Below are 22607 nucleotides of genomic sequence, written 5' to 3'. Positions count from 1 at the left end.
CACACACACACATACACACACATACATATATACACACACACACACAAATATACACACACACACACACACATATATGTATATACACACACACACACACAAACACATATATATGTATTGTTTTTATCTCTTCTCTCTTTTTGCTAAATTCTGCTCTTTCAATCAGGGTGGGTAACCCTTTCACTGCCAGAGTTGCCCTTTTCAGTTTGCGTTAGTTGCCAAAAGCGATTTCCCAGTGATTGGCGGCCTAATTTCTTCCTGTACCTAAAAGATTAGCAATGAACACAACCAATATACGAGTCCGGCTTGTTTGCACAAGTAGCTCATGCGCTGGCGCTGACGAGAACAAGACGGATAACCTGTATATCCTCGGCTACCCTTAAGCCACGTGATTTAAACCTGAGCTACATGTATGTAACAGTACAGTGAAACACGCTCCAGCTCATTGTACTGTATGTGCATACAATGCCTCTCTAGCGCCAGCCTTCCAAATACCGTATCTGTCTGCATTCCCCAAACGTAACTGAGTTCAGTTACCCTGGTAATACATTGTGTATGAATACCGTTCCCCCCCTAAAAACAGGTGTCTAGTATAACAGAAGCTGCAAGACTGGTTTCTAGAAACTATTATACAATGGCAACAGTACTATGGGATGCAATAGCAACAAGTAATGGGTCAAAGAGTACATTCTTATTACTGATTATTTAAATTGCACCAACTTGTACTGCAGTGTCGTTATGATACATAATACATCAAGTATCTCTTTATTTTTGGAGGGGAATACAATATGTTGCTAGCCTGCATGAAAGTAAAAGGGGTCAAAAGTATCCAATACATATATTTATTTAACTAGGGCTGTATTTATTAACTAGTGCTAAGCCATAAGGCATCTGCTTTTTTATTGAATTAAAATCTAATTATTTTTCTTCTCTTGGGGTGATAAATATCTATTAAAAAATGTCAAACTAAAAGACCATTTTACTTAATAGATATTTATACATATATATTTAGGCACTATACCGTGTATGAGTTTCACTGGATGTGCTAAAACTGAGCTCTGTCTGTGTTTTATGTTCTGTCTCTGGTTTTAAATATATATTGCCATGCTCAGTAGCACTCTGTGACACTCATATGCTTATATATATGTTGTGGTTATTTTGGGGGTTCAATAGGATCTTGTTAGGTTTCCAGTATGTTCTCTTGGGATGACCCTGGAGAAAGTACTAAAAAGGACCAAGCCATCGCACACTACACCTTGGAACACCCAGGGTGTGGAAAGCAAAGTGTCATCCAGAAGGTTATAATTACAGAACTTTGTTTAGGGCTGGAGTGCTGGGGCAGTGACCTGTGTATTAAAAGCAATCATTCATTTGTGAGCGTAACCATGGTGCTTTATTTGTTGCACTAGCATCAGGGCGATCATTGGTGATGGACATTTCTGACTGTCATAGGCTTCTGTGGGTAGTGCAGCTACACATTTAAACCCTTATACCATTAGTGGTCAACTCCACTACACCAACAGGGCAGGTTTTGAGGCTATACCTGCTTCAGCACAGGATAGAGACACCTGTGCTGAAGCAGGGATATTCTTCAAACCTGTCTAGGTGGCCCTGGAGGGCAGGAGTTGGCCAACTCTGCCTTATGCTGCCAGAGAACTGCAACAGATTGCAATGCACTGTAGCGGTTAAAGGTCCCTTCACACTGAAGAGCAATTGTTACATTTTTTTGGTAGACCTTGAAGGTCAGTCTGAGCTCCGGGGCAGGGGCCAATATTATTCCAAAAAGACAGTCATTGTCGATCATAAATATATTCCCAGCTGGGTAGCTTACAGGTAAAAACTGCTGTGTGTCTTAGGTTTTATCATTGGTGTTTTTTGTAAGGAACAAGCTGCCAGAAGAAAAGGAACATGTATTTATATTATGTAAACTACAATCAAATATTCAGCTTTAAACCAATAAATCCAGCGCAGAAACGTGTCTCCCACACTCCCAGTTAGTATTCCTGCGCCATTGCTAATCATTTCATATTCATTACATGGACCATCTTGTTGTTTCCTTAAAGTGCAGGAACTCCCTGCGTTCCCCACAAAAATAATCCGGATTTTATTGGACCAAAGTTTTGTCTTTTTTGTTTCAAGTATTTCTAATATCAAAAACAAGACTTACAGTATACACCAGGGGAGCGCAAACTTTTCCTGCTGCGCCCCGCTATGTGGCCTGCTCCGGTTTCGCCCCCCCCCCACCCCCCTGCTACCTGCCGCCGCATCAGATGACATTCCAGGGTCACATGACATCACGTCACATGACCCAGCTGCGTCACTTGATGCCGCATTGCCATGGAGACGCGCCACAGCTTCTGAATTTCGGTACGTTTTCCTGTTGCAGAGGCCTCACGCGATCCCCCGGCAATTAATTTAAATGCCTGGGGTAAGAGCGCGGAACCTCTGCAACCGGCCGCGCCCCCCTCCCCCAGACAAATCTCACACCCCCAGTTTGCGCACCCCTGGTATACACCATGGTTTATCAAGCGCTGATGTGGGCTCTCCCTCGCAAACCAGCGCTAACTGCTGTAGTCTGGAACGTCGGATTGGGTAGCAATAGCCCGCATCAGGGCTTGATGAACCTGCCCCATTAGATGCACAGCACCAATGAGGGCGAACCGCTCAAGTGATGTCACGGCCACACCTTCACCACGCCTCCCTGTCGCCTCCAGCCTGCAGTGCAAGATTTGTGCGCACACCAGCAGTATAATCGTGGTCTAAGTTCCACTGCATACCTGCCATGTGACTCTGAGGTAACATTATAGTAATGCACTGAGTTAGCTGGCAGGAAACAAGCAATGTAGAAACTAAATATCACTCTGGGGTTCTGGATGGTCTCATTTTCTTTAACCCTGTGATAGATGTGTGCAGAGGTCCATATAATAGAGACCGATTAGGGTGCAATGATATGTTGGCTTTATTGAGCCTGTTCCTTTATCCAGGCAAAACATACAAAAACAACAAAATAACAAACCCCTATCCCTGTGTAAGGACTAACTTACTTCCTCAGACCCTATCTGCAGGACTGGAGGGATATTCCCATTAACAGCCTATCCCCCCAAAGACTCAGGAGGTAACTTAAGCAGGTGGCCCTCCATGTCAGTCTCTGGCAGGTTCCTGGGTCCTCTGTGTCCAGGAAATATAGGTCTCTGGGTGTCTTGATCTCAGCACAGCCTTTGTGCCCAAGACAGCGCCTGTGTGCAGGCTTCTCTGCTCTCCTGTCAGCCAAAATGTGAGCTAAGGAATCTCTCTCCTGTTTCTCACATCAAGCTTTTCTCAGATCTCTCATTAGTCCAGGTGGAGACTAGTTAATTGAGTGGCTGCAATTAACTATCTCTCTGCTGGATTCTCAGAGCTCTGAGGCTGCTTTATTTAAACAGGGATAAGTCCCTGTTACAAACCCTACATTGCAGGCCCCTTTGACAGAGAAGGGGCTAAGATATGCTAAAAGTAAATGCTGAATGGACTGTGTCAACATGAGAGCTCTTCAAAGAGACCATGCTCCACATTTATGAAGAACTCTATGAAGTATTAGACCATTGTCTCACCATCATCAAGCGAATCTCCACGACCGATATAGTCACTCAACACTATAGAATGGAACACCCCAACTCTTCGCAGGTAACAATACGGAAATGCGATCATGTTTACCAGGATACTCAGGGACGGTCCCCATACGCTGGCAGGCTGCACTGTGCATACCTGCAAGAGGTGAGCTACAGGAAGAAAGTGTTCATTTACTTTGGATGATGTTCCTAGTGAAAATATTTCCCTAACACATCAATTAGTCTTTTGTGAGTTTTAACTGACCTGACGCCTACAGCCCACATGCATTTTACAGGATGACATTGACTTGTTATGTACAGAAACTGGATGAGTTTACTACAAAGGGCACTAACGGGTTAGGTTACCACCAGGACGATAAAGCTTAGTGCTAAACCTAATTCTAAGGGGTAATGTCTACGTAAAGCTCCTAGACTAGACTTTTATTAATCAATTAACCTAATGTTCAGTGTCCATGCCCTAACCTCAATGTAGAAAAACACTCTGTGTGAAGTATGTATTATGTTGCTTGCCATTGAGTGCTATGGGAAGGGCCACAACATAACAGAGGTGCTTAAAACGATGCCCCTCGCCCCCCTGTAAAAAAAATTGGGGGTCTAGACAGGTCTAAACCTTTCTATTCTCTTTAATGTTGCCCCACCGGTTCACAAGAAACCTACCTTCTCATTTGCCATTTTTTCCTGTTACATTTAAGGAATAGAACTATTTGATAAAGTCTTCTGGGTGCAAGTCTGAGGGAAAGTGGGGCAAGAAATAGACATGTTCTCTCTCTTTGATAAATTGGGTGTTGTATTTTGTACAACCTTTGCCCCAGGTTTGCAGCTGAAAGTCTTTGATAACGGACCCCTCCCCCAAGTGCTCATCAAATTGCTTGGGTCATGCCAACAGCTGTTGGAATTTGGGAGTATTGAAATAATGTATTGGTTTATTTGGCTGCCTCCCAACTGCAAAGTGTCTTATTGCCCCTACATGTATGCATATCTTTATTAGTATAGCGTCATCCATGTATATTGCGCACCATAGCAGTAATACACGACATAGTAACATAAGGCATAGTGGGAATAAGCACATCAGACATACAAATAACATTAGGAAAAGGAGTTCCTGCCCGAAGAGCTTACACTCTAAGTCCATGTGTAACCTCAGCTTACAGTGGGCAAAAAAGTATTCGTTCAAGGCAGTAATTAAGTAATAATCCCCGAAGAACAGTGTGAGAGAGAGAGCCTGCATGTGCTGTGAGAGAGAGAGAGCCTGCATGTGCTGTGAGAGAGAGAGAGAGCCTGCATGTGCTGTGTGAGAGAGAGTCTGCATGTGCTGTGAAAGAGAGCCTGCATGTGCTGTGAGAGAGAGTCTGCATGTGCTGTGAGAAAGAGCCTGCATGTGCTGTGAGAGAGAGAGCCTGCATGTGCTGTGAGAGAGAGAGAGCCTGCATGTGCTGTGAGAGAGAACGAGCCTGCATGTGCTGTGAGAGAGAGAGAGCCTGCATGTGCTGTGAGAGAGAGAGAGCCTGCATGTGCTGTGAGAGAGAGCCTGCATGTGCTGTGAGAGAGAGCCTGCATGTGCTGTGAGAGAGCCTGCATGTGCTGTGAGAGAGAGCCTGCATGTGCTGTGAGAGAAAGCCTGCATGTGCTGTGAGAGAGAGCCTGCATGTGCTGTGAGAGAGAGAGAGAGCCTGCATGTGCTGTGAGAGAGAGCCTGCATGTGCTGTGAGAGAAAGCCTGCATGTGCTGTGAGAGAGAGCCTGCATGTGCTGTGAGAGAGAGCCTGCATGTGCTGTGAGAGAGAGAGAGCCTGCATGTGCTGTGAGAGAGAGAGAGCCTGCATGTGCTGTGAGAGAGAGAGCCTGCATGTGCTGTGAGAGAGAGAGAGAGCCTGCATGTGCTGTGAGAGGAGAGGAACAGAGATGCCCCGCTCCCCCTGTATCTCTGAAAGGTGAGTTGGCAAGTTGCCAAAAATTCCGGCCATTACTGAATAAATAATGCCCAGAATTCTAACCAATCAGAGAGCAGAGATTGCAGTAATGCCCAGAATTTTACTGCTTTAGCCTATAATATTAATTAAAGCAATGAACCAAGTATCACCACTTCCCTGCTAAAATCCATGACTGCAACTAATCTATTTCCTGGCATGAGATTCATCGAACCTTTAGCATCAAGATCCCGACCTGCTGATAATAACATTATCACTTTCATCACAAACTCATTGTGTACCAGACACGATTGGGTTATGCCGAGTGAAAAACTTGACAACATTCCCATCGTCGTACAAGCCACACAAAGACCAAGAAGCAATCAGTATATCTGGGTGTCTTCCGCAGCTCCCCAAACCGGCTTCATTCTCCCCATTGTCCCAAGTGTTTTCATTGTAGATGAGGATTCTGGGTAGTAACAAGCAAATAAGCGCTCTGGGCGTGTCACCTGGCAATTGCTACATGGGTAGAAATGGTAAGCAAGAAACATGGGGCACTTTTCTTTATAAAGTCCTCAAGGGCCACCAATAGGTCAGCTATCCCTGCTTCAGCACAGGTGGCTCAATCAGTGGCGATTGAGCCACCTGTGCTGAAGCAGGGATATCCTTAAAAACTGACCTGTTGGGGGGTCTTAAGGACTTGAGTTGAGAACCTCTGACTTAGGCCATGGCCCCAGTCCTCCCGGCTTCCCGCACGCCTGGCGGCATGTGCAGAGAGTACAGCCGCAATCGGCGGTCTGTAGGGGAGATCTAGGGAGAGCGCGGGGGTGGGGGCGGGCCCATGACGTCCTGCCATTGGCTGGTCGCAGCCAGGTGACCGCGTCGCCGCGCGGCAAGACAAAATTCGTGTCTTCCCTGCCAGCGTACGCGTCACAGCGCTGCGCCTGCCCACAGATGCGCAGCCACGGGGGCCTGCCCCCTAGAGTGCTGCGGTGTGTGGTGCGCACAGGGAATCAGCCATACACAGTACGTTCAAAGGCACACATTAAAATACAGGAAACTAAGATCCAATGCAGACATAAGCGCAGCAAACATCAAACTACGTCAATGCCCTGAGCTTGCAATCTGGGACCCACACTGTGACTCTGGGAAGGGGGTTTAACTCCTTCACTGCCACCCGGGATATGCAGGGTTACACCGTATTCTTGGCCCCAAAAGGTAGACTTCTAAACATGGCCCCATCGCTAATATGTAAACATCAGCCCCGAGTTGATGTATGCCAAATAAGAATGGGGACTTCCCCGTGTACATCACTGGTAACCGGATTCCACTAATTATCTTGTGAAAACGCGTCACACACAAAATTTTCACATGCCAGGAAATGCTCCCTAAACTAACGCTGAGGGAACCTGTTCTGCGTCTCCCTCCCACGGAGAGGGTCACAGGGGAAAAAAGAGCGAGGAGAAAAAGGCAAACAGGCGCAGGCTGGTTTTAATCGCACTTAATAAGCCTATATATTAATGGGATCCCGCCCGGTTTAATTCCGCAGATAATTAGGTACACCCATTGCCGGAGAAGATGGGTGGCCAACTCCAGACGTCAAGGGCCACCAACAGGTCAGGTTTTCATGATATCCCTGCTTCAGCACAGGTGGCACAATCAGTGGCTCAGCCAGAAGGATTGAAAAGCTCAAATGAACAGTGTTTGCCCATCACGTTACATTTTAATATTTAAACCTTTTCTTTCGTGATGTTGGGAGCACAAAGTCATTGATGACGTCTTCAAATGATAAGATACGAAGATTGTCACTTTTAAAGCACATGAGGCTTAGGGTCATATTTGTGCGCAAATGTCCATATTGATAGGGAATTTTCTTTTTTCCCATATCGTCTTTATTTATCACTAGCTGAGAGCCCCGGCGTTGCCCGGGATGTTTGTGGTGTGGGTGTGGCATTTGGGTGGGGAGTGGTCCACGCGGCCCATGTGCGGTGGTAGTGCTGCTGTGGCTGTACTGATGGTGATTGTATTGGTGTGCTGATTTGGGAGGGTTTGGTGCTGATGTGGGGGTGCGGATGTGGGTGTGCCGATGGGGGAGGTGCAAAGGTGGCGATGTGTGGGTGCTGATGGTGTTGATGGGGGCTGGGAATGGTGGGGAGGCGAGAATGCCAGTGTGCTGGGGGGGCATACCGGTGTGCTGATGTGGTGGTGCTGGGGTGTGTGTGTGTATACATGTTTGTGTGTATACATTGTATGTGTGTGTGTGTGTATACGTATGTGTGTGTATACACATGTGTGTGTGTATACACGTGTGTGTGTGTATACACGTGTGTGTGTGTGTATACACGTGTGTGTATACACGTGTGTGTGTGTATACACGTGTGTGTGTATACACGTGTGTGTGTATACACATGTGTGTGTGTGTATACACGTGTGTGTATACACATGTGTGTGTATACATTGTGTGTATGTATAAATTGTGTGTGTGTATACGTGTGTGTGTATACACATGTGTGTGTATACACGTGTATACATGTTTGTGTGTGTGTATACATGTTTGTGTGTATACATTGTATGTGTGTGTGTGTATAAGTGTGTGTGTGTGTGTGTGTGTGTGTGTGTGTATACATGTGTGTGTGTGTGTATACATGTGTATGTGTGTATACATGTGTGTGTGTATACATGTGTGTGTATATACATGTGTGTGTATATACATGTGTGTGTACACATGTGTGTGTGTACACATGTGTGTGTGTACACATGTGTGTGTATACACATGTGTGTGTGTATACACATGTGTGTGTGTATACACATGTGTGTGTGTATACACGTGTGTGTGTGTATACACGTGTGTGTGTGTGTGTATACACGTGTGTGTGTGTGTATACATGTGTGTGTGTATACATGTGTGTGTATACATGTGTGTGTATACATGTGTGTGTGTGTATACATTATGTGTATGTATACCTGTGTGTATACGTGTATGAGTGTATACGTGTATACGTGTGTGTGTATGTGTACATGTGTGTGTGTGTATGTCTCCATGTGTGTGTGTACGTGTACATGTGTGTGAGTATACGTGTACATGTGTGTGTGTGTACGTGTCTACGTGTACATGTGTGTGTGTGTGTGTGTGTACGTGTACATGTGTGTGTGTGTGTGTGTGTGTGTGTGTGTACGTGTCTACGTGTACATGTGTGTGTGTGTCTACGTGTACATGTGTGTGTGTCTACGTGTACGTGTGTGTGTGTCTACGTGCGTGTGTGTACGTGTGTGTGTGTGTGTGTACGTGTGTGTCTACGTGTGTGTCTATGTGTGTGTGTGTCTACGTGTGTGTGTTTGTGTCTACGTGTGTGTGTTTGTGTATACGTGTGTGTGTGTGTATACGTGTGTGTGTGTGTATACGTGTGTGTGTGTCTACGTCTGTGTGTGTGTGTGTGTCTACGTGTGTGTGTGTGTGTCTACATGTGTGTGTGTGTGTCTGTGTCCCTGTGTGTCCTTTGGCCCGTGACTCCGCCTCAGGGAAGGGGGGGGGGGTGGGGGGGGAGGTGGTGGGAAGGGGGGGGGGTGGGGGGGAGGTGGTGGGAAGGAGGGGGGTGGGGGGGAAGGGGAGGTGGGGGGGAGGTGGGGGGGAGGTGGTGGGAAGGGGGGGGGGTGGGGGGAAGGGGGGGGAGGTGGTGGGGAGTTGGGAAGGGGGGTGGGGGAGGTGGGAAGGGGGGTGGAGGTGGTGAGGAGGTGGTGGGAGGTTGTAAGGGGGGAGTGAAGGGAAGGTGAAGGGGGGGTGAAGGTGGGGGTGGAGGGGAGGTGAAGGGGGGGGGTGGAGGGGAGGTGAAGGGGGGGGTGGAGAGGAGGTGAAGGGGGGGTGGAGGGGAGGTGAAGGGGGGGGGTGAAGGGGAGGTGAAGGGGGGGGGGGTGGAGGGGAGGTGATGGGGGGGAGTGGAGGGGAGGTGAAGGGGGGGGGTGGAGGGGAGGGTGGAGGGGAGGTGAAGGGGGGGTGGAGGGGAGGTGAAGGGGGGGTGAAGGGGGGGTGAAGGGGAGGTGGGGGGTGAAGGGGAGGTGGGGGGGGGGGTGAAGGGGAGGTGAAGGGGGGTGGAGGTGGAGGGGAGGTGAAGGGGGGGTGGAGGGAGGTGGAAGGGAAGTGGAGTGAGGGGAGGTGAGGGGTGGGTGAGGGGAGGTGAAGGGGGGTGAGGTGAGGTGAAGGGGGGTGAGGGGAGGTGAAGGGGGGTGAGGGGAGGTGAAGGCCGCTCCCTCACCCGTCCGGCCGCTCACTCACCCGTCCGGCAGCTCCCTCACCCGTCCGGCCGCTCCCACGTGGATCTGAGGCGGGAGGCAGCTTGTTGTGGCCGCTCCCCCGCTGTGTCCCGGGCGCTCGCTCGCTCCGCTGACTGTAGCGGCGCCGGGGGGGGGGTGGAGGGGAGGTGATTTGAAGGGGGGTGAGGGGTGGGTGAAGGCCGCTCACTCACCCGTCCAGCCGCTCCCACGTGGAACTGAGGCGGGAGGCAGCTTGTTGTGGCCGCTCCCCCGCTGTGTCCCGGGCACTCGCTCCTCCGCTCACTGTAGCGGCGCCGGGGGGGGGGGGGGGTGTTTGAAAGCGCGGGAGACACGGGGAGAGGAGGACGTGCGCGCGGGTGTGGAGGCTGATTTCGGGGCGGAAGAGGCGGAGGCGGGTATGTGAGCCCCCCCCCCCCTCCCCGGGTTATACAATGCTGCTAATGTACACCCCCCCCCCCTACTCTGTGTGTGTGTGTGTGTGTGTGTGTGTGTGTGTGTGTGTGTGTGTGTGTGTGTGTGTGTGTGTGTGTGTGTGTGTGTGTGTGTGTGTGTGTGTCTGTGTGTGTGTGTCTGTGTGTGTGTGTCTGTGTGTGTGTTTGTGTCCCTGTGTGTGTGTTTGTGTCCCTGTGTGTCCTTTGGGCCGTCACTCCGCCTCAGGCCAATGAGAGGTGTGCGGGGGCGGCCCAAGGGACCAATGAGATTTCCCCTAGGGACACCGGACATCCAGCAGGCAGGCAGGCTGGCATGCATGCATGCATGCAGGCAGGCAAACATACAGTGCTTTCACTAATATAGTATAAGATCTGATCTGATTTTAAACCTTGAAATGCGTTCCTTGTGTTTGTGAGGCCCCAAGCTGTAGCTTAGTTAGCCTAACGTATGTGCAAGTCCGGCACTGCATTAATAGCTCAGTTGTTAAAAGGATTTCCGTCCGTCAGCGATACTAAGTTCACTTCTTCAGGCAGAGTTTTACTCTTAGTAGTCCTAACAGCTTGCACTCCTTTTAACCCACGAGTTAAAGGTATCCCTTCAATGCGATTTGTGAGTAGCCCTGCTTTAGAATAGATGAAGGTTAGGGTAACTTTCACTTGAGCAAAGAACTGAAGTAATAAATACATAACAATGAAGACTCAACGTACACACCGGCAGTATGATGCCATGTACTCACCTACTGTACTTGCCAACTAACTCTCAGTAAGCAGTGTGATAAAGCTACAGGCCAATTAGCACAGCTACAGATATGAATAAGACAACTCGTTTACATCTGCTGGTGTCTCTTGAGGACTGAGCATGGACCGCTTTGCTCCAAGCCATTGGTATACAACCTGATCTTGTGAGGAGATACACATCTCCAATCTACGGATACAAATCATACGTCCCCCAGCGTGTTTCTCCATTATTCTGTTATGTTCCATTTGATCTAGGACTTCTTCCTTTAATATGAATGCTGAAACGACCATGTTATGCATTGCACAGAAGTGGTGTTCCCTTCCTATACACACTGTATGCTGTTGTAGCCTCTTAAAGTTTTCCACGCTCTCTACCTGGGGTTATTTCACTGTATTGCTTACATTTGCTTGAGAATTCATGGACTCCTGGCCACTTCTATAATGTGCAACTAATGACTTCTAAAGTGGCCATGAGATGTAACACTCAGTTTAATGCATCAATACAATTCACACAATGATAAGTAATTAGCCAAGTTGCCGATCGATCGGCGAAGATTCAGTTCAGGGGTTCACTAAATGGCTGTCAGTGCAGCAGAAGAGGATCAAAGATGCAAAGTTCTGTGGGGAAGATCATGTGACCAGGCAGCCACTAGATACAATTGGTGCACTGCTAGAGAGAGGACAGGGCTCAAAAAGGGGTGTGCCGGGGCCTGTTTCAGAAGAGGAAGGGGATGTGACTTTGTAAATGGTTGCTATAGAAACAAAATGCGTGTTACATTATAATACATTAAAAATGTAATTCAGAGTTGTTTAAAAAAATGCTACAAGTATTTTCTTATAGTACAGAACTGATTTAATTTAAAAACACACATGTAGGATATTGCTTGGCCTGCAGCTTTAATATGCTTAGCTGCAGATGATAGTAGAAAAAGATGAAGTGCACTAAGGGAAATTTGTGCTACCACAAGTGACACATAATTTATAATCCCACTAGTGGATAAATATGCATAGTGTTTAAAGCAGCACTCCTTGTGCCATATTTTTAAAATAGGTTTGAAGCTGGGGCTCTCTGGAACTGAACCATGTTAATTTCAGAGCCAGGGACCCCCTGCTTCCCGAGATACGTACCTTGGAAGGGGGTGCCGGTAGTTACGCAGGCTGGGCTAGTTGGGGCTAACAAAATGGCCGCTTAAATGTCCCACAGCCCAATAGGAATCCGTGTTGTCATCCCTTCTTGCATCTTCCTATAGGCCCACGTGACGCAGGACATTTAAGCTGAGCACAGATACTGGCACCCCCTACGGAGGTAAGTATCTCTGGACGCTGGGGGCCCCCAGAGCTGAAATCAACACGTTTTAGCTCCGGAGACCCCCTTGCTTAAAAACAAAAAAACACATTATGCTGCTTTAAAAAGCGAATAATTATAAAATATGAGATGTAATAGTGATAATAAGATAGTGTTGGTTAGGTCTGAGTTCAGCTCCAATAGTGATAACCGTGACTGATGGAAAAATCACAAAGTGAAAAGATAAGGGATAAAAATAGGAATAAAAGTAAGTATCCTTCCCTTTCAGGTGAATTTAGGGGTATATAATCACTATCGGTCTGTTGCTTCTCAAATAATGATCACTCCGCATCACAAATCTAAGGGCATTAAAACAATCAAAAGAAAAGTGCCCCACCTCTCAAAGTGTAGTATATATTAAAAACGTGCACAAGGTAGGTATTACCCGTACAAAAATGTAGATATAAAAGAGCTTATTGTAAACTGGGTTCTCGGTCTCTCCTGCGGTGGCCGACAGACCCTCAGGCTCCAGCAGCCCATGTTCTGTAACTCTGTAGTGGAACCAGAAGAGTCGGGAGCCAGAAGGGACGCCGTGGTGTACCTCAGGTGGATCCGGGAGCTTGGCCTACTCCGTCAACTGCCTGGAGGGGCGACTAAGAATAGTCTGGAGAGCGTCCCGTATTTGGCTACTAGCCTGTCTATCAGTTTGAAACAAATAGCTCCGGAAAATAGTGTAAGAAGAAGTGTCCCAGTGGAGGCATGCCTGGCTAGATAATATCCAACGCGTTTCGTGTCGACAAGCCACTTCATCTGGGATAATAATCATTATTATAACTAATAAAACATAATCCATGATGAAGTGGCTTGTCGCCACTAAACGCTGGTCCGCTTACAGTAAGCTCTTTTATATCGACTTTTTTAGATGTGTAATACCTACCTTGTTATGCAACAGTTTCTAATATATACTACAGTGTAGTATAAAGGGGGCATAATTATGTTTACTTCCCTTCCATCTCATTTAATGCAAGATAAGATCTTGTTTGCCTTCGCAGCTACTGCCTGACTTTGAGCACTATTGCCAAGCCTGCTGTCTACAACCACTCCTAAATCCTTCTCCATCAAGGAGTCCCCTAAATTATCCCCATTTAATCTGTATATCGCCTGTTTATTCTTGTTTCCCAAATGCATAACTTTACATTTACAGTATCTGTATTAAACCTCCTCTGCCATTTACCTGCCCAAGTTTCCAGTCTCTCCAAGTCTCTTTTTTTTGTAGCATCGTCTTCAGCTTATGAAACCACAAAAGAAAAGCGCACGACCTCTCATAGTGAAGACGATGCCGCAAAAAAAAGAGACTTGGAGAGAAGTCTGTTTACCAAAGTCTGTTTGTGATCATCTTTCCACAACATGTCCCTTTGTCTTCCATCTCCTGACCCACCTCCAGATGTTACAGGGTGGTTCTACTGCCTCTATTTTGCCATCATATGAGTTCCTAGGACTTTGGAGAGACTTTCCACTGCAGCGCTATATGCGCAGGATACATCAGGGAATCTGAGCCACGACGCATGAGCATTGCGTCATCCGGCGGCGATGGCAAACAGCGTGTCTGTGAGCGTGCCAGCGGGGTCACGCGGTGCCAGTGGTTGAGGTGTGCAGACGCCCTGTGACACTTCTCCATCGGTTCTCACTCAGAGGCTCCATTGCAGCTGGTGCTGCTACATGCTGTCTAGGCCTGGGACATGGTGATATGAAGAGCGCTGGGCAGCGCTGACGCTCTTACTCAAGCAGGAGATTTTTCATGTCCCTGCATGAGCGTCAGCGAGCGCGCTTGTGTGCCGGGTGGGAGCCAGGCGGGAGGCGGGCCTGGAGGCGGGGCTAGGGCGCCACGTCCCGGCACCGACGTCACGGACTGCCATTGGCTTCTGGCAGTCACGTGACCGGCCCTGCGCTTCCCTCAGCGGCAAAATTTAAACTTGCCTGTCTCCTGCATTTCCACACGCCTCCGCACGCCTGCGGAAGCGCCGTCTGTAGCCGCGCTGATAGGGATAATGTTTCTCCTCAGCGCGCCTCAGCACGGTCTTTTTGACCATGTCCGAGGCCTTACTATTTACATTTCGCGAGTAGGATTTCAGTTTTAGACCCTCCAGAAGTGATCTTCTATCAGTGTATTTCATATTTTAAGTTTATTGTTATCACATCAATCATTCTTCATTAATTGTATCAGTTTTTACTGTAGCTGCTTTGTTTTTATGTGTTGTGTGTTGTTAGCTTTTGTTTGTCTCATTAGTTTGCATTTCCAGTGTTGCCCTATGATTTGTCTTTTTTATCCCCACATGTTATGAGCCATCAAGCAAGCCATCCTTGGATTCACTTGGACTGTGAGGGCTGGACTATCTAGGGTTAATCACTCAGGTGATATTAATCTAGGCGCCGTTATTTTGTGTTTTTTGTGATTATGTTGTGATCTGTGTGGGTCATTTATATCAGGCTGCCTAGTCCTTTATTTAAGGTTTTTTGTAAGTATTTTTAGTATTTTGTCACTAATTATATTTAAGCATTAGCGCTTTTCATACACCATTTTCCTTTTTTTCACAATGTACAGGCGGGCCCTGCTTCTCGGCGATCCACCAATACGGCGGTACCGAGAAGGGGGCCACCATGTCTGCGCATGCACAGAACAGGGGCTGCCGAGGTCACGCATGCGCAGAACTGGGACTGCCAAGGTTGCACATGTGCAGAACGGAGGTCGCGTATGTGTAGAAGGGGGGACTGCAGATCTGCGCATGCTCAGACTTGCAGGAGACACCGAAAATCACCAGTTCCGTTTTCCGGCGATTTTCGCTTTGCGGCGGGGGCCATAGAATAGAACCTGCCCTATTAGTGGGGCCCGCCTGTTCTAGAGTGGAGCGGAACTGTCACAATATTGAATCCCAAATCCGAACGCAGATGATTCATTTCGCCATGCAGATTGTCAGTGATAGAAGAAAAAATAATCCGGAAAGGGCAGATTGGCCTTTTTGAGACTAACCCATGGATTAAAGGAATCAGTCAATCCGAGGTAGATCCAAAGCCACCAAAACATTTCGACCACCTCTAGATATTACTCAACCACTACAAATATTTCATGCAAATACTTCAACGTTCTACCATGATTCCTGACTAGGGCGCAGGAACTCATTTTGGGGTGGAGGTGCTGTACATACGAAATCAGTAACATACATACATTACCATAATGTAAACATGTATAAACCCACATAAGAGGGAGTGGCTCAGTGAGTAAAAGACACTGACTGGCACTGAGAGTTTGAAGCAGGAGAGCCTGGTTCAATTCCCGGTGTCTGCTCCTTGTGACCTTGGGCAAGTCACTTTATCTCCCTGTGCCTCAGGCACCAAAAACATAGATTGTAAGCTCCACGGGGCAGGGACCTGTGCCTGCAAAATGTCTCTGTAAAGCGCTGCATAAAACTAGCAGCTATGGCCCTTATGTTCCTAACCAATATAGAAATCTAATGTTTTGGAAATATATCATATATAATGAATATGGAACATTCACGCACCATGAAAACAATGCAATACGACACCATCTTAATCAGAAAATAACATTCTGCCAAAAAGAGACTGGCCACATTTAAATTGCTCAAAATTCTTTCAATAGGGTACACGTGTTTGTTGTATTTTAGGTGCCTTTGGGGAATGCGTGTCACCTTTGTGACAATGTTTTGACTTTAGTAAAATGAAGTAACAAATTGTGCGATTTTTGAGCAAAGAAACTCACAAATACGTTTGCAAAGCATACTGGGAAACAATTGGTCACCTCTACTGACCAGTAAACAGCACGTTTTAGCCAGCCATCCCACACAACGTTGGTTACGCACCCTACATTTCCAAGAAATATGTGGTTTGCAGCCACCTGAAATTAACCCAACTTCAAGTAGAAATCCCGCCAATGTTGCATATTAAATTATTATTATTATCTTTGCCGTATTCAAACCAGGGAGACGTGAGGAGCTGAAAACGCGCTCTTCTTAGTCTCGGGGGAACCATCAGTTCCGGAGATCCGTACCATTACTTGACTTTTCAAAGATGGCACCCAAAGTCATCCAATAGGAAGTTGCAAAGACAGCCCACGGTGATGTGGCAGCTTCCTATTGGCCCACATGAACAAGACCTATTTGGTGGGTTTGGATTTAACGGGTGCATAGTATATACTGTGAAGCGGCCATATTTGGAGTTACAAATAGCGCAGTTAACATTCGGACGACCCCCCCAGTTAGAATCAATAGTGAAAAAAATAAACGTGTAGGAGGGATGGCTGCTTTCAGCATTAAGGCCGAATAATACAAATGCAGTCATTTCTAACTGTTCTATATATAGGGGACAGTGATAAGGACTTGCACAAAGTCCAACCAAAAGCTTGATAACATTGAACCTTCCCAAAGTACACACAGATCTTCTTTCAGATACAAATCGTAGCACAAACACAGAGCTCACTCTGCAATACACACAGAGCATGAGGTTGTGTTAAGTAGCGTTATACATACAGAATAATACACACAGCGCAGGGTACACGGCGTTAAATATACAGAATACATACTGTACAGTGCAGGGTACGCAGGGTTAACACACAGAATAATACACAGTGCAGGATACACAGTGTTATAGGAACAAGTAGGAAACAAGCGGAGTACTGCCGTCACATGATCTTCCCCACAGAACTTTGCATCTTTGGTCCTCTTCTGCCTTAGGCCTCGGGCATGGTCAGCGCTTATGCGCTGACCCGTGCTGAGGTGCGCTGCTGCGCGGAAGTGAGCCCCTGCTGCCGCAATGAGAGCGGCTTTAGCAGGGGCTCGCTTACGTTTACGCAAGCGTGCGGAAGCGTAAGTCGTAGCTACATTTTAAATTTAAGCGCTCAAGGGAGCGCAGGGCCGGTCACGTGAGTGTTTTGCCCAATGAGGGCGAACCAGCTCCGTTACGTCACAGCCCCCCCCCCCCCCCGACACGCCCCCGGACGGCGCGCGGACCAAGGCCAGGGAAAGCACTCCGCGCGCCTCAGCACGGCTGCAGTCCTATGGACGCAGTAGTACACATGTACCTGCTTAACTAATTGAGCACCTACGCATAATATAAACAGACATACTCACTACCACTTACACTGCAAGAGTGCACTGACCAAACACTTTTGTACATCTCATTGACTATAATACTTTGTACACTATTTCTTTAGCTGATAGCATTTGATACATCGAAAGGATACTATGAATATTTGTTGCATATAAGATCTACAATCAACACTTACTCTGAAGCACTGATTTGTGGTTGTTATACCACATTCTTTCAACACACAGTGTTATATATACAGAATAATACACAGCGCTAAGATTTCAGCAGTATATGTATAGAATAATACACAGCACTGTGTAAGCAGCAGTATATATACAGAATAATACACACAGTGCAGAGTACGCAGCGTTATATATACAGAACAATACACAGTCCATGGTACGCAGAGTTCTATATACAGAACAATACACAGTCCAGGGTACGCAGCGTTATATATGCAGAATAATACACAGATCAGAACTACATCTCCCAGCATACAATGCTGATAATAAAGGAGATCAATGCAAAAGTTATTTTGCGAAACAAAAGGCTGAACAGCAGTATTGACACGTGGGACATTTGGGAATATAATTCATGGCCCAATCCTGCACAGATCCCAACCTCCAAGGTTACAAAACTGTAAGATTCAGGGGGTTGTCAACCAATAAAATGTCATTTAAAATCGAGAAATATTTCTATTAGACTGATTGTGTCAGTGAGACTGACTCCAAATGAGTGAGACTCACTAAAAGTCAATGAGAGTTGACAAACCTGTTAATGTCCCATAGGGAGTTAGTCAGGGCAGAAAAATGTCTCAATAGTGGGCAGTGAGAAGGCAGAGACGGAAATAAATTTAACTCTTTAGAAAGAGGTCACACATACATTTATTTCAACTATATAACAACTCAACCTACAGGTCTGAATTTTGGACTCATTACGTTGTACATAACAACTATATTGTATTAAAAACAAGACCAGTTTTATTTGCTTTAATATTGTAGACTTCGTTTGGGGGGGGGTTATTAAAATGTTGGTGGTTTTATGCTGGAAAATAAAGGAATGGATTAAAAAAGTGGGACAAAAGTATTGTGATCACAGGGGAAAGATACATTTCACACACTGTGGCAGCCCAGAGGTAGATGCTGCTACACAGTGAACACAATTAATAATCATGACAAGTCTAATGTCCTTGTTTCAAAGTTGGTTACCTTAGTTGGGAACAATGACTATAGCTATCAATAAGTAAATAAATAAAAAAATATATACATTTAAGGGTGGGAATTAAACATTGATGGTTATGTAGCCACTGATCTCTCTAAATACTGCTTTTTCCATGTTTTATGCGCAGTTTAGCACTGGTGTAAAAAGACCATCACATGTATCAGTAAAAAGACCAGTTGAAAAGTCCTGCAGACTTATTTGCTGAAGTTCTAATTGATCTGTATTAAAACTAGTGTAAAACTTAGATACATTCTGCAAGCACATTGACTACGACATCTACGTGAATTATGACATCTATGTTAAATTATTTTATCAGGAAAATGATTGCGCTCCTTTTAAACTCAAGCATAATAAGGCAGACACATTTATCATTCTTTGTATCAGTCATAAAACACGAATATTATGTGTTTCACACACACAAAGGCTCATATTTAAACTCTAACACGCCCACTCACACACACAAAGATAAATGATCGCATATAATATCAAGTCAGTAACACAGCCAGAAACGTGCAAACCCGATGACACAACCACAGGTACACCTAACTACTGTGTCACATAAACACACATAAACACACACACACACACACACCTGCGTACACATGGTTCAGTCACATACTTCCAGGACAGCCTGGAAAAAAACAGAAATTCATAATTCATCTGAATGTATCTTTCCTTGCAAAATATTTGAATCTATCAGAGGAATCGGGGCTTGAGACTGACAGTGTGAAACAAATGTGTGTATGATATATATAGATATATAGATATATAGATATATCTATATATCTATATATATATATACACACACACACACAGGGAGTCCAACCTATGTTATATGTAGTCCTATATTTTTGTTTAGAATGACAAACAAACAAAACTCCAGTAAAACATTATTTAATGATACCTCATATGGAAAAAAAATATATATATAAATGCCTCCCTGACTCCAGTAATGACAATTAGATTTCTCCCTGGATCAACATCCTTCCCATGGATGGGAGACGGAGAGGCTCAATGACCCCCCCCCCCCCCCCCTTGTGATCTTTGGCAAGTCACTTTATCCCCCTGTGCCTCAGGCACCAAAATCATAGAGTGTAAGCTCTGCAGGGCAGGGACAGTGTCTGTAACATTCCTATGTGCTGCGTATCGCGCTATACTGTAAGTGTGAAGCACTTTGAGTCCCATTGGGAGAAAAGCGCTATATAAAATAAAGTTATTATTATAATGTTTTACTTATTTGGTCTGTCCCTGAATACCTTCCCTTTCTAAAAAAAAAAAAGGACATCCACATTTTTCTTAAAGAGATCTACAGTATCTGCCGCCAGTCTCCATCCGCAGTATATTGCACATTGTATCTGCCCTTACTGTAAAGAGACTTCTCTGTCTCTGGGTCAGATACACTAACACCAGGGGTGGCCAACTCCAGTCCTCAAGACCCTCCAACAGGTCAGGTTTTCAGGATTTCCCTGCTTCAGCACAGGGGGCTCAATCAGTGAGATTAAGCCCCCTGTGCTGAAGCAGGAACTGATGGCGCCACCTAAGCTGAAGCAGGGATATCCTGAAAACCTGGCCTGTTGTTGGCACAGGGGGACTGGAGTTGCCCACCCCTGCCTCTCGCCCTCACACTCACACCTCCTCTTGCACACGCACACCACCACCCACCACCCCCCCCCCCCTAACTCTTTAGGGTTAGCAAAGGATTCCTTACGAAATTGGCATTGACTTGAGTCCGGGTGATCTTGACCTCGTCCCCTTTGGTGAACCCCACTCCCCCACTGTGGCTCAGGTCCAGCAGCAGCACGGTGGTGACAAGCAGCGGCAGGAAGGTCAGGATCCCCATGGGTTCAGTCTTCCGGGGACATGGTGGGGAGAGCCCTCTCCACCTATCCCACCTGGAAGCGGCTCTCCGGTCTCCTTTTCCGCGCAAACCAACACATATCCCCAATCCGGAGCAGACTGTCCACACGGAGTCACCTCTAGGCACCAGAAGGCTACAGCTGGCCAGGCCACATTCTGTTACCCGTCACCTGCATTTCTCCATCCCTATCACCAGCCCGGCTAACTTCTGTACTAACTCTTCTTCTCTCTCCTCCTCCCCCCCTGCCCTCACTCCTCCCCCCCCCTGCCCTCACTCCTCCCCCCCCCCTGCCCTCACTCCTCCTCCCCCCCTGCCCTCACTCCTCCTCCCCCCGTGCCCTCACTCCTCCTCCCCCCGTGCCCTCACTCCTCCCCTCCTCCCCCCTGGTGCCCTCAGTCCTCCCCCCCTGGTGCCATCAGTCCTCCTCCCCCCTGGTGCCCTCACTCCACCCCCCCTCCCTGGTGCCCTCAATCCTCCCTCCCCCTTGGTGCCCTCACATGGTGCCCTCACTCCCCCCCTTCCTCCCTGGTGCCCTCTCCCCTCCCCCCCTGGTGCCCTCACTCCTCCCCCCCTCCTCCCTGGTGCCCTCAGTCCTCCCCCCCTGGTGCCATCAGTCCTCCTCCCCCCCTGGTGCCCTCACTCCTCCCTCCCCCCTGGTGCCCTCACATGGTGCCCTCACTCCTCCCCCCCCCCCCACCTCTCACCTCTCACTCCTCCCCTTCTCTGTGTCAGTCCCTTTTTTCACACCCACCCACCCCTGCTCTCTCGCTGTGCCTGAACCTATGTGCGTGTTGAGTAAAGTTCCTGGCAGCCGGACCTCTCCCAGCCGTGACTCTTACCTGTCACAAAGTGCCTTTGGCAGGGGCAGGGCAGCGCCTCCCATCCAGGGAGCTCGCATGAGAGCTGCCTACCAGCGAGTCACTGGGGTTCTCTGCTGCAAGTACTCTGTGATCCAGGGCAGAGCAGCCACAGCAGCAGCAAAGCACCCTACACACTCTCCTTCTGTTATAAGGTCACTGGGTAAAGCATTCCCCTCCCTTGCTTTAATATCTGACCTGACTCACCTATTGTATAGTTATCCTCCTCCCCCCCCCTCTCCCTTTATTATGTTGTATTCTGTAATATCTATAAATATATACTTGTATATCACTTGTTGTATGTCTGGTGCAGTTCTCCTTGTACTTTTTATGTTCAATATATTGATGCTGTAAAGTGTTGTATTCATTGTGGGCGCTGCATAAAATACAGTACAATATTAATTAAAAAATAAAGAGGAAATTATTTAAGGGGAACACCTATGTTTTTATACGTTTCATAAAGAAGACGTTGGCTTTTCAAAACAAAAGCTTACATTTTAACATATGTGTCCGTTCTTTAATAAAATTACATATGGCCCCAGTCACTTTTAATCTGCGGATTGTCATAACACTAGTGAAAATCAATTGTAAAAAGTTGCTGTTTCCACAGAATACATACAGAATACACACAGAATACACACAGAATACACACAGAATACACACAGAATACACACAGAATACACACAGAATACACACAGAATACACACAGAATACACACAGAATACACACAGAATACACACAGAATACACACAAAATACATACAGAATACATACAAAATACATACAGAATACACACAGAATACATACAGAATACACACAGAATACACACAGAATACATACAAAATACATACAGAATACATACAGAATACACACAGAATACATACAGCAGAAACCTTTGCAGAATTAGGTCATAGGAGCGTTGCCCTTTGTTGAACAGTTTCAAACAGTACAACTCTTTTTTTTCAAAGGCTCAACCACTCACTCCCAGCCTACCCCCCCCCCCCTCCCCACCTCTCCCCCTCACCACCTCCCCTCAAAAAGTTAGTATCTGTTAGCGCAGGGGTAGCGAACTCCAGTCCTCAAGGGCCACCAACAGGTAAGGTTTTCAGGATATCCCTGCTTCAGCACAGGTGGCTCAATTTGTCCATCTTCAACTGAGCCACGGATTGAGCCACCTGTGCTGAAGCAGGGAGCCACTGATTGAGCCACATGTGCTGAAGGAGAGATATCCTGAAAACCTGACCTGTTGGTGGCTCTTGTGGACAGGAGTTGGCCACTCCTGTGTTAGTGAATGTAACGGATGACCTGCAGTATACAATTTAGGGGGAGCGGCCAGAG

At 46.9% G+C, this 22607-nt stretch overlaps 1 protein-coding gene across 1 annotated transcript in view; it reads right to left on the bottom strand.

The window, feature by feature from the left end:
* IL17RE (interleukin 17 receptor E) overlaps positions 1 to 20649 on the bottom strand; it is a 58355-nt gene extending 37706 nt beyond the window's left edge. The window contains exon 1 of the mRNA XM_075574401.1: positions 20264 to 20649. Within this exon, the coding sequence (XP_075430516.1) occupies positions 20264 to 20395 (132 nt within the window). The 5' untranslated portion in view covers positions 20396 to 20649. The remainder of the gene's footprint in view (positions 1 to 20263) is intronic.
* Positions 20650 to 22607: the final 1958 nt, after the last annotated feature.

Source organism: Ascaphus truei, chromosome 17, assembly GCF_040206685.1.
Source record: "Ascaphus truei isolate aAscTru1 chromosome 17, aAscTru1.hap1, whole genome shotgun sequence".
NCBI lineage: Eukaryota > Metazoa > Chordata > Amphibia > Anura > Ascaphidae > Ascaphus > Ascaphus truei.
Note: the sequence above shows the minus strand (reverse complement) of the source record. Positions and strands in the feature narration are given on the sequence as shown.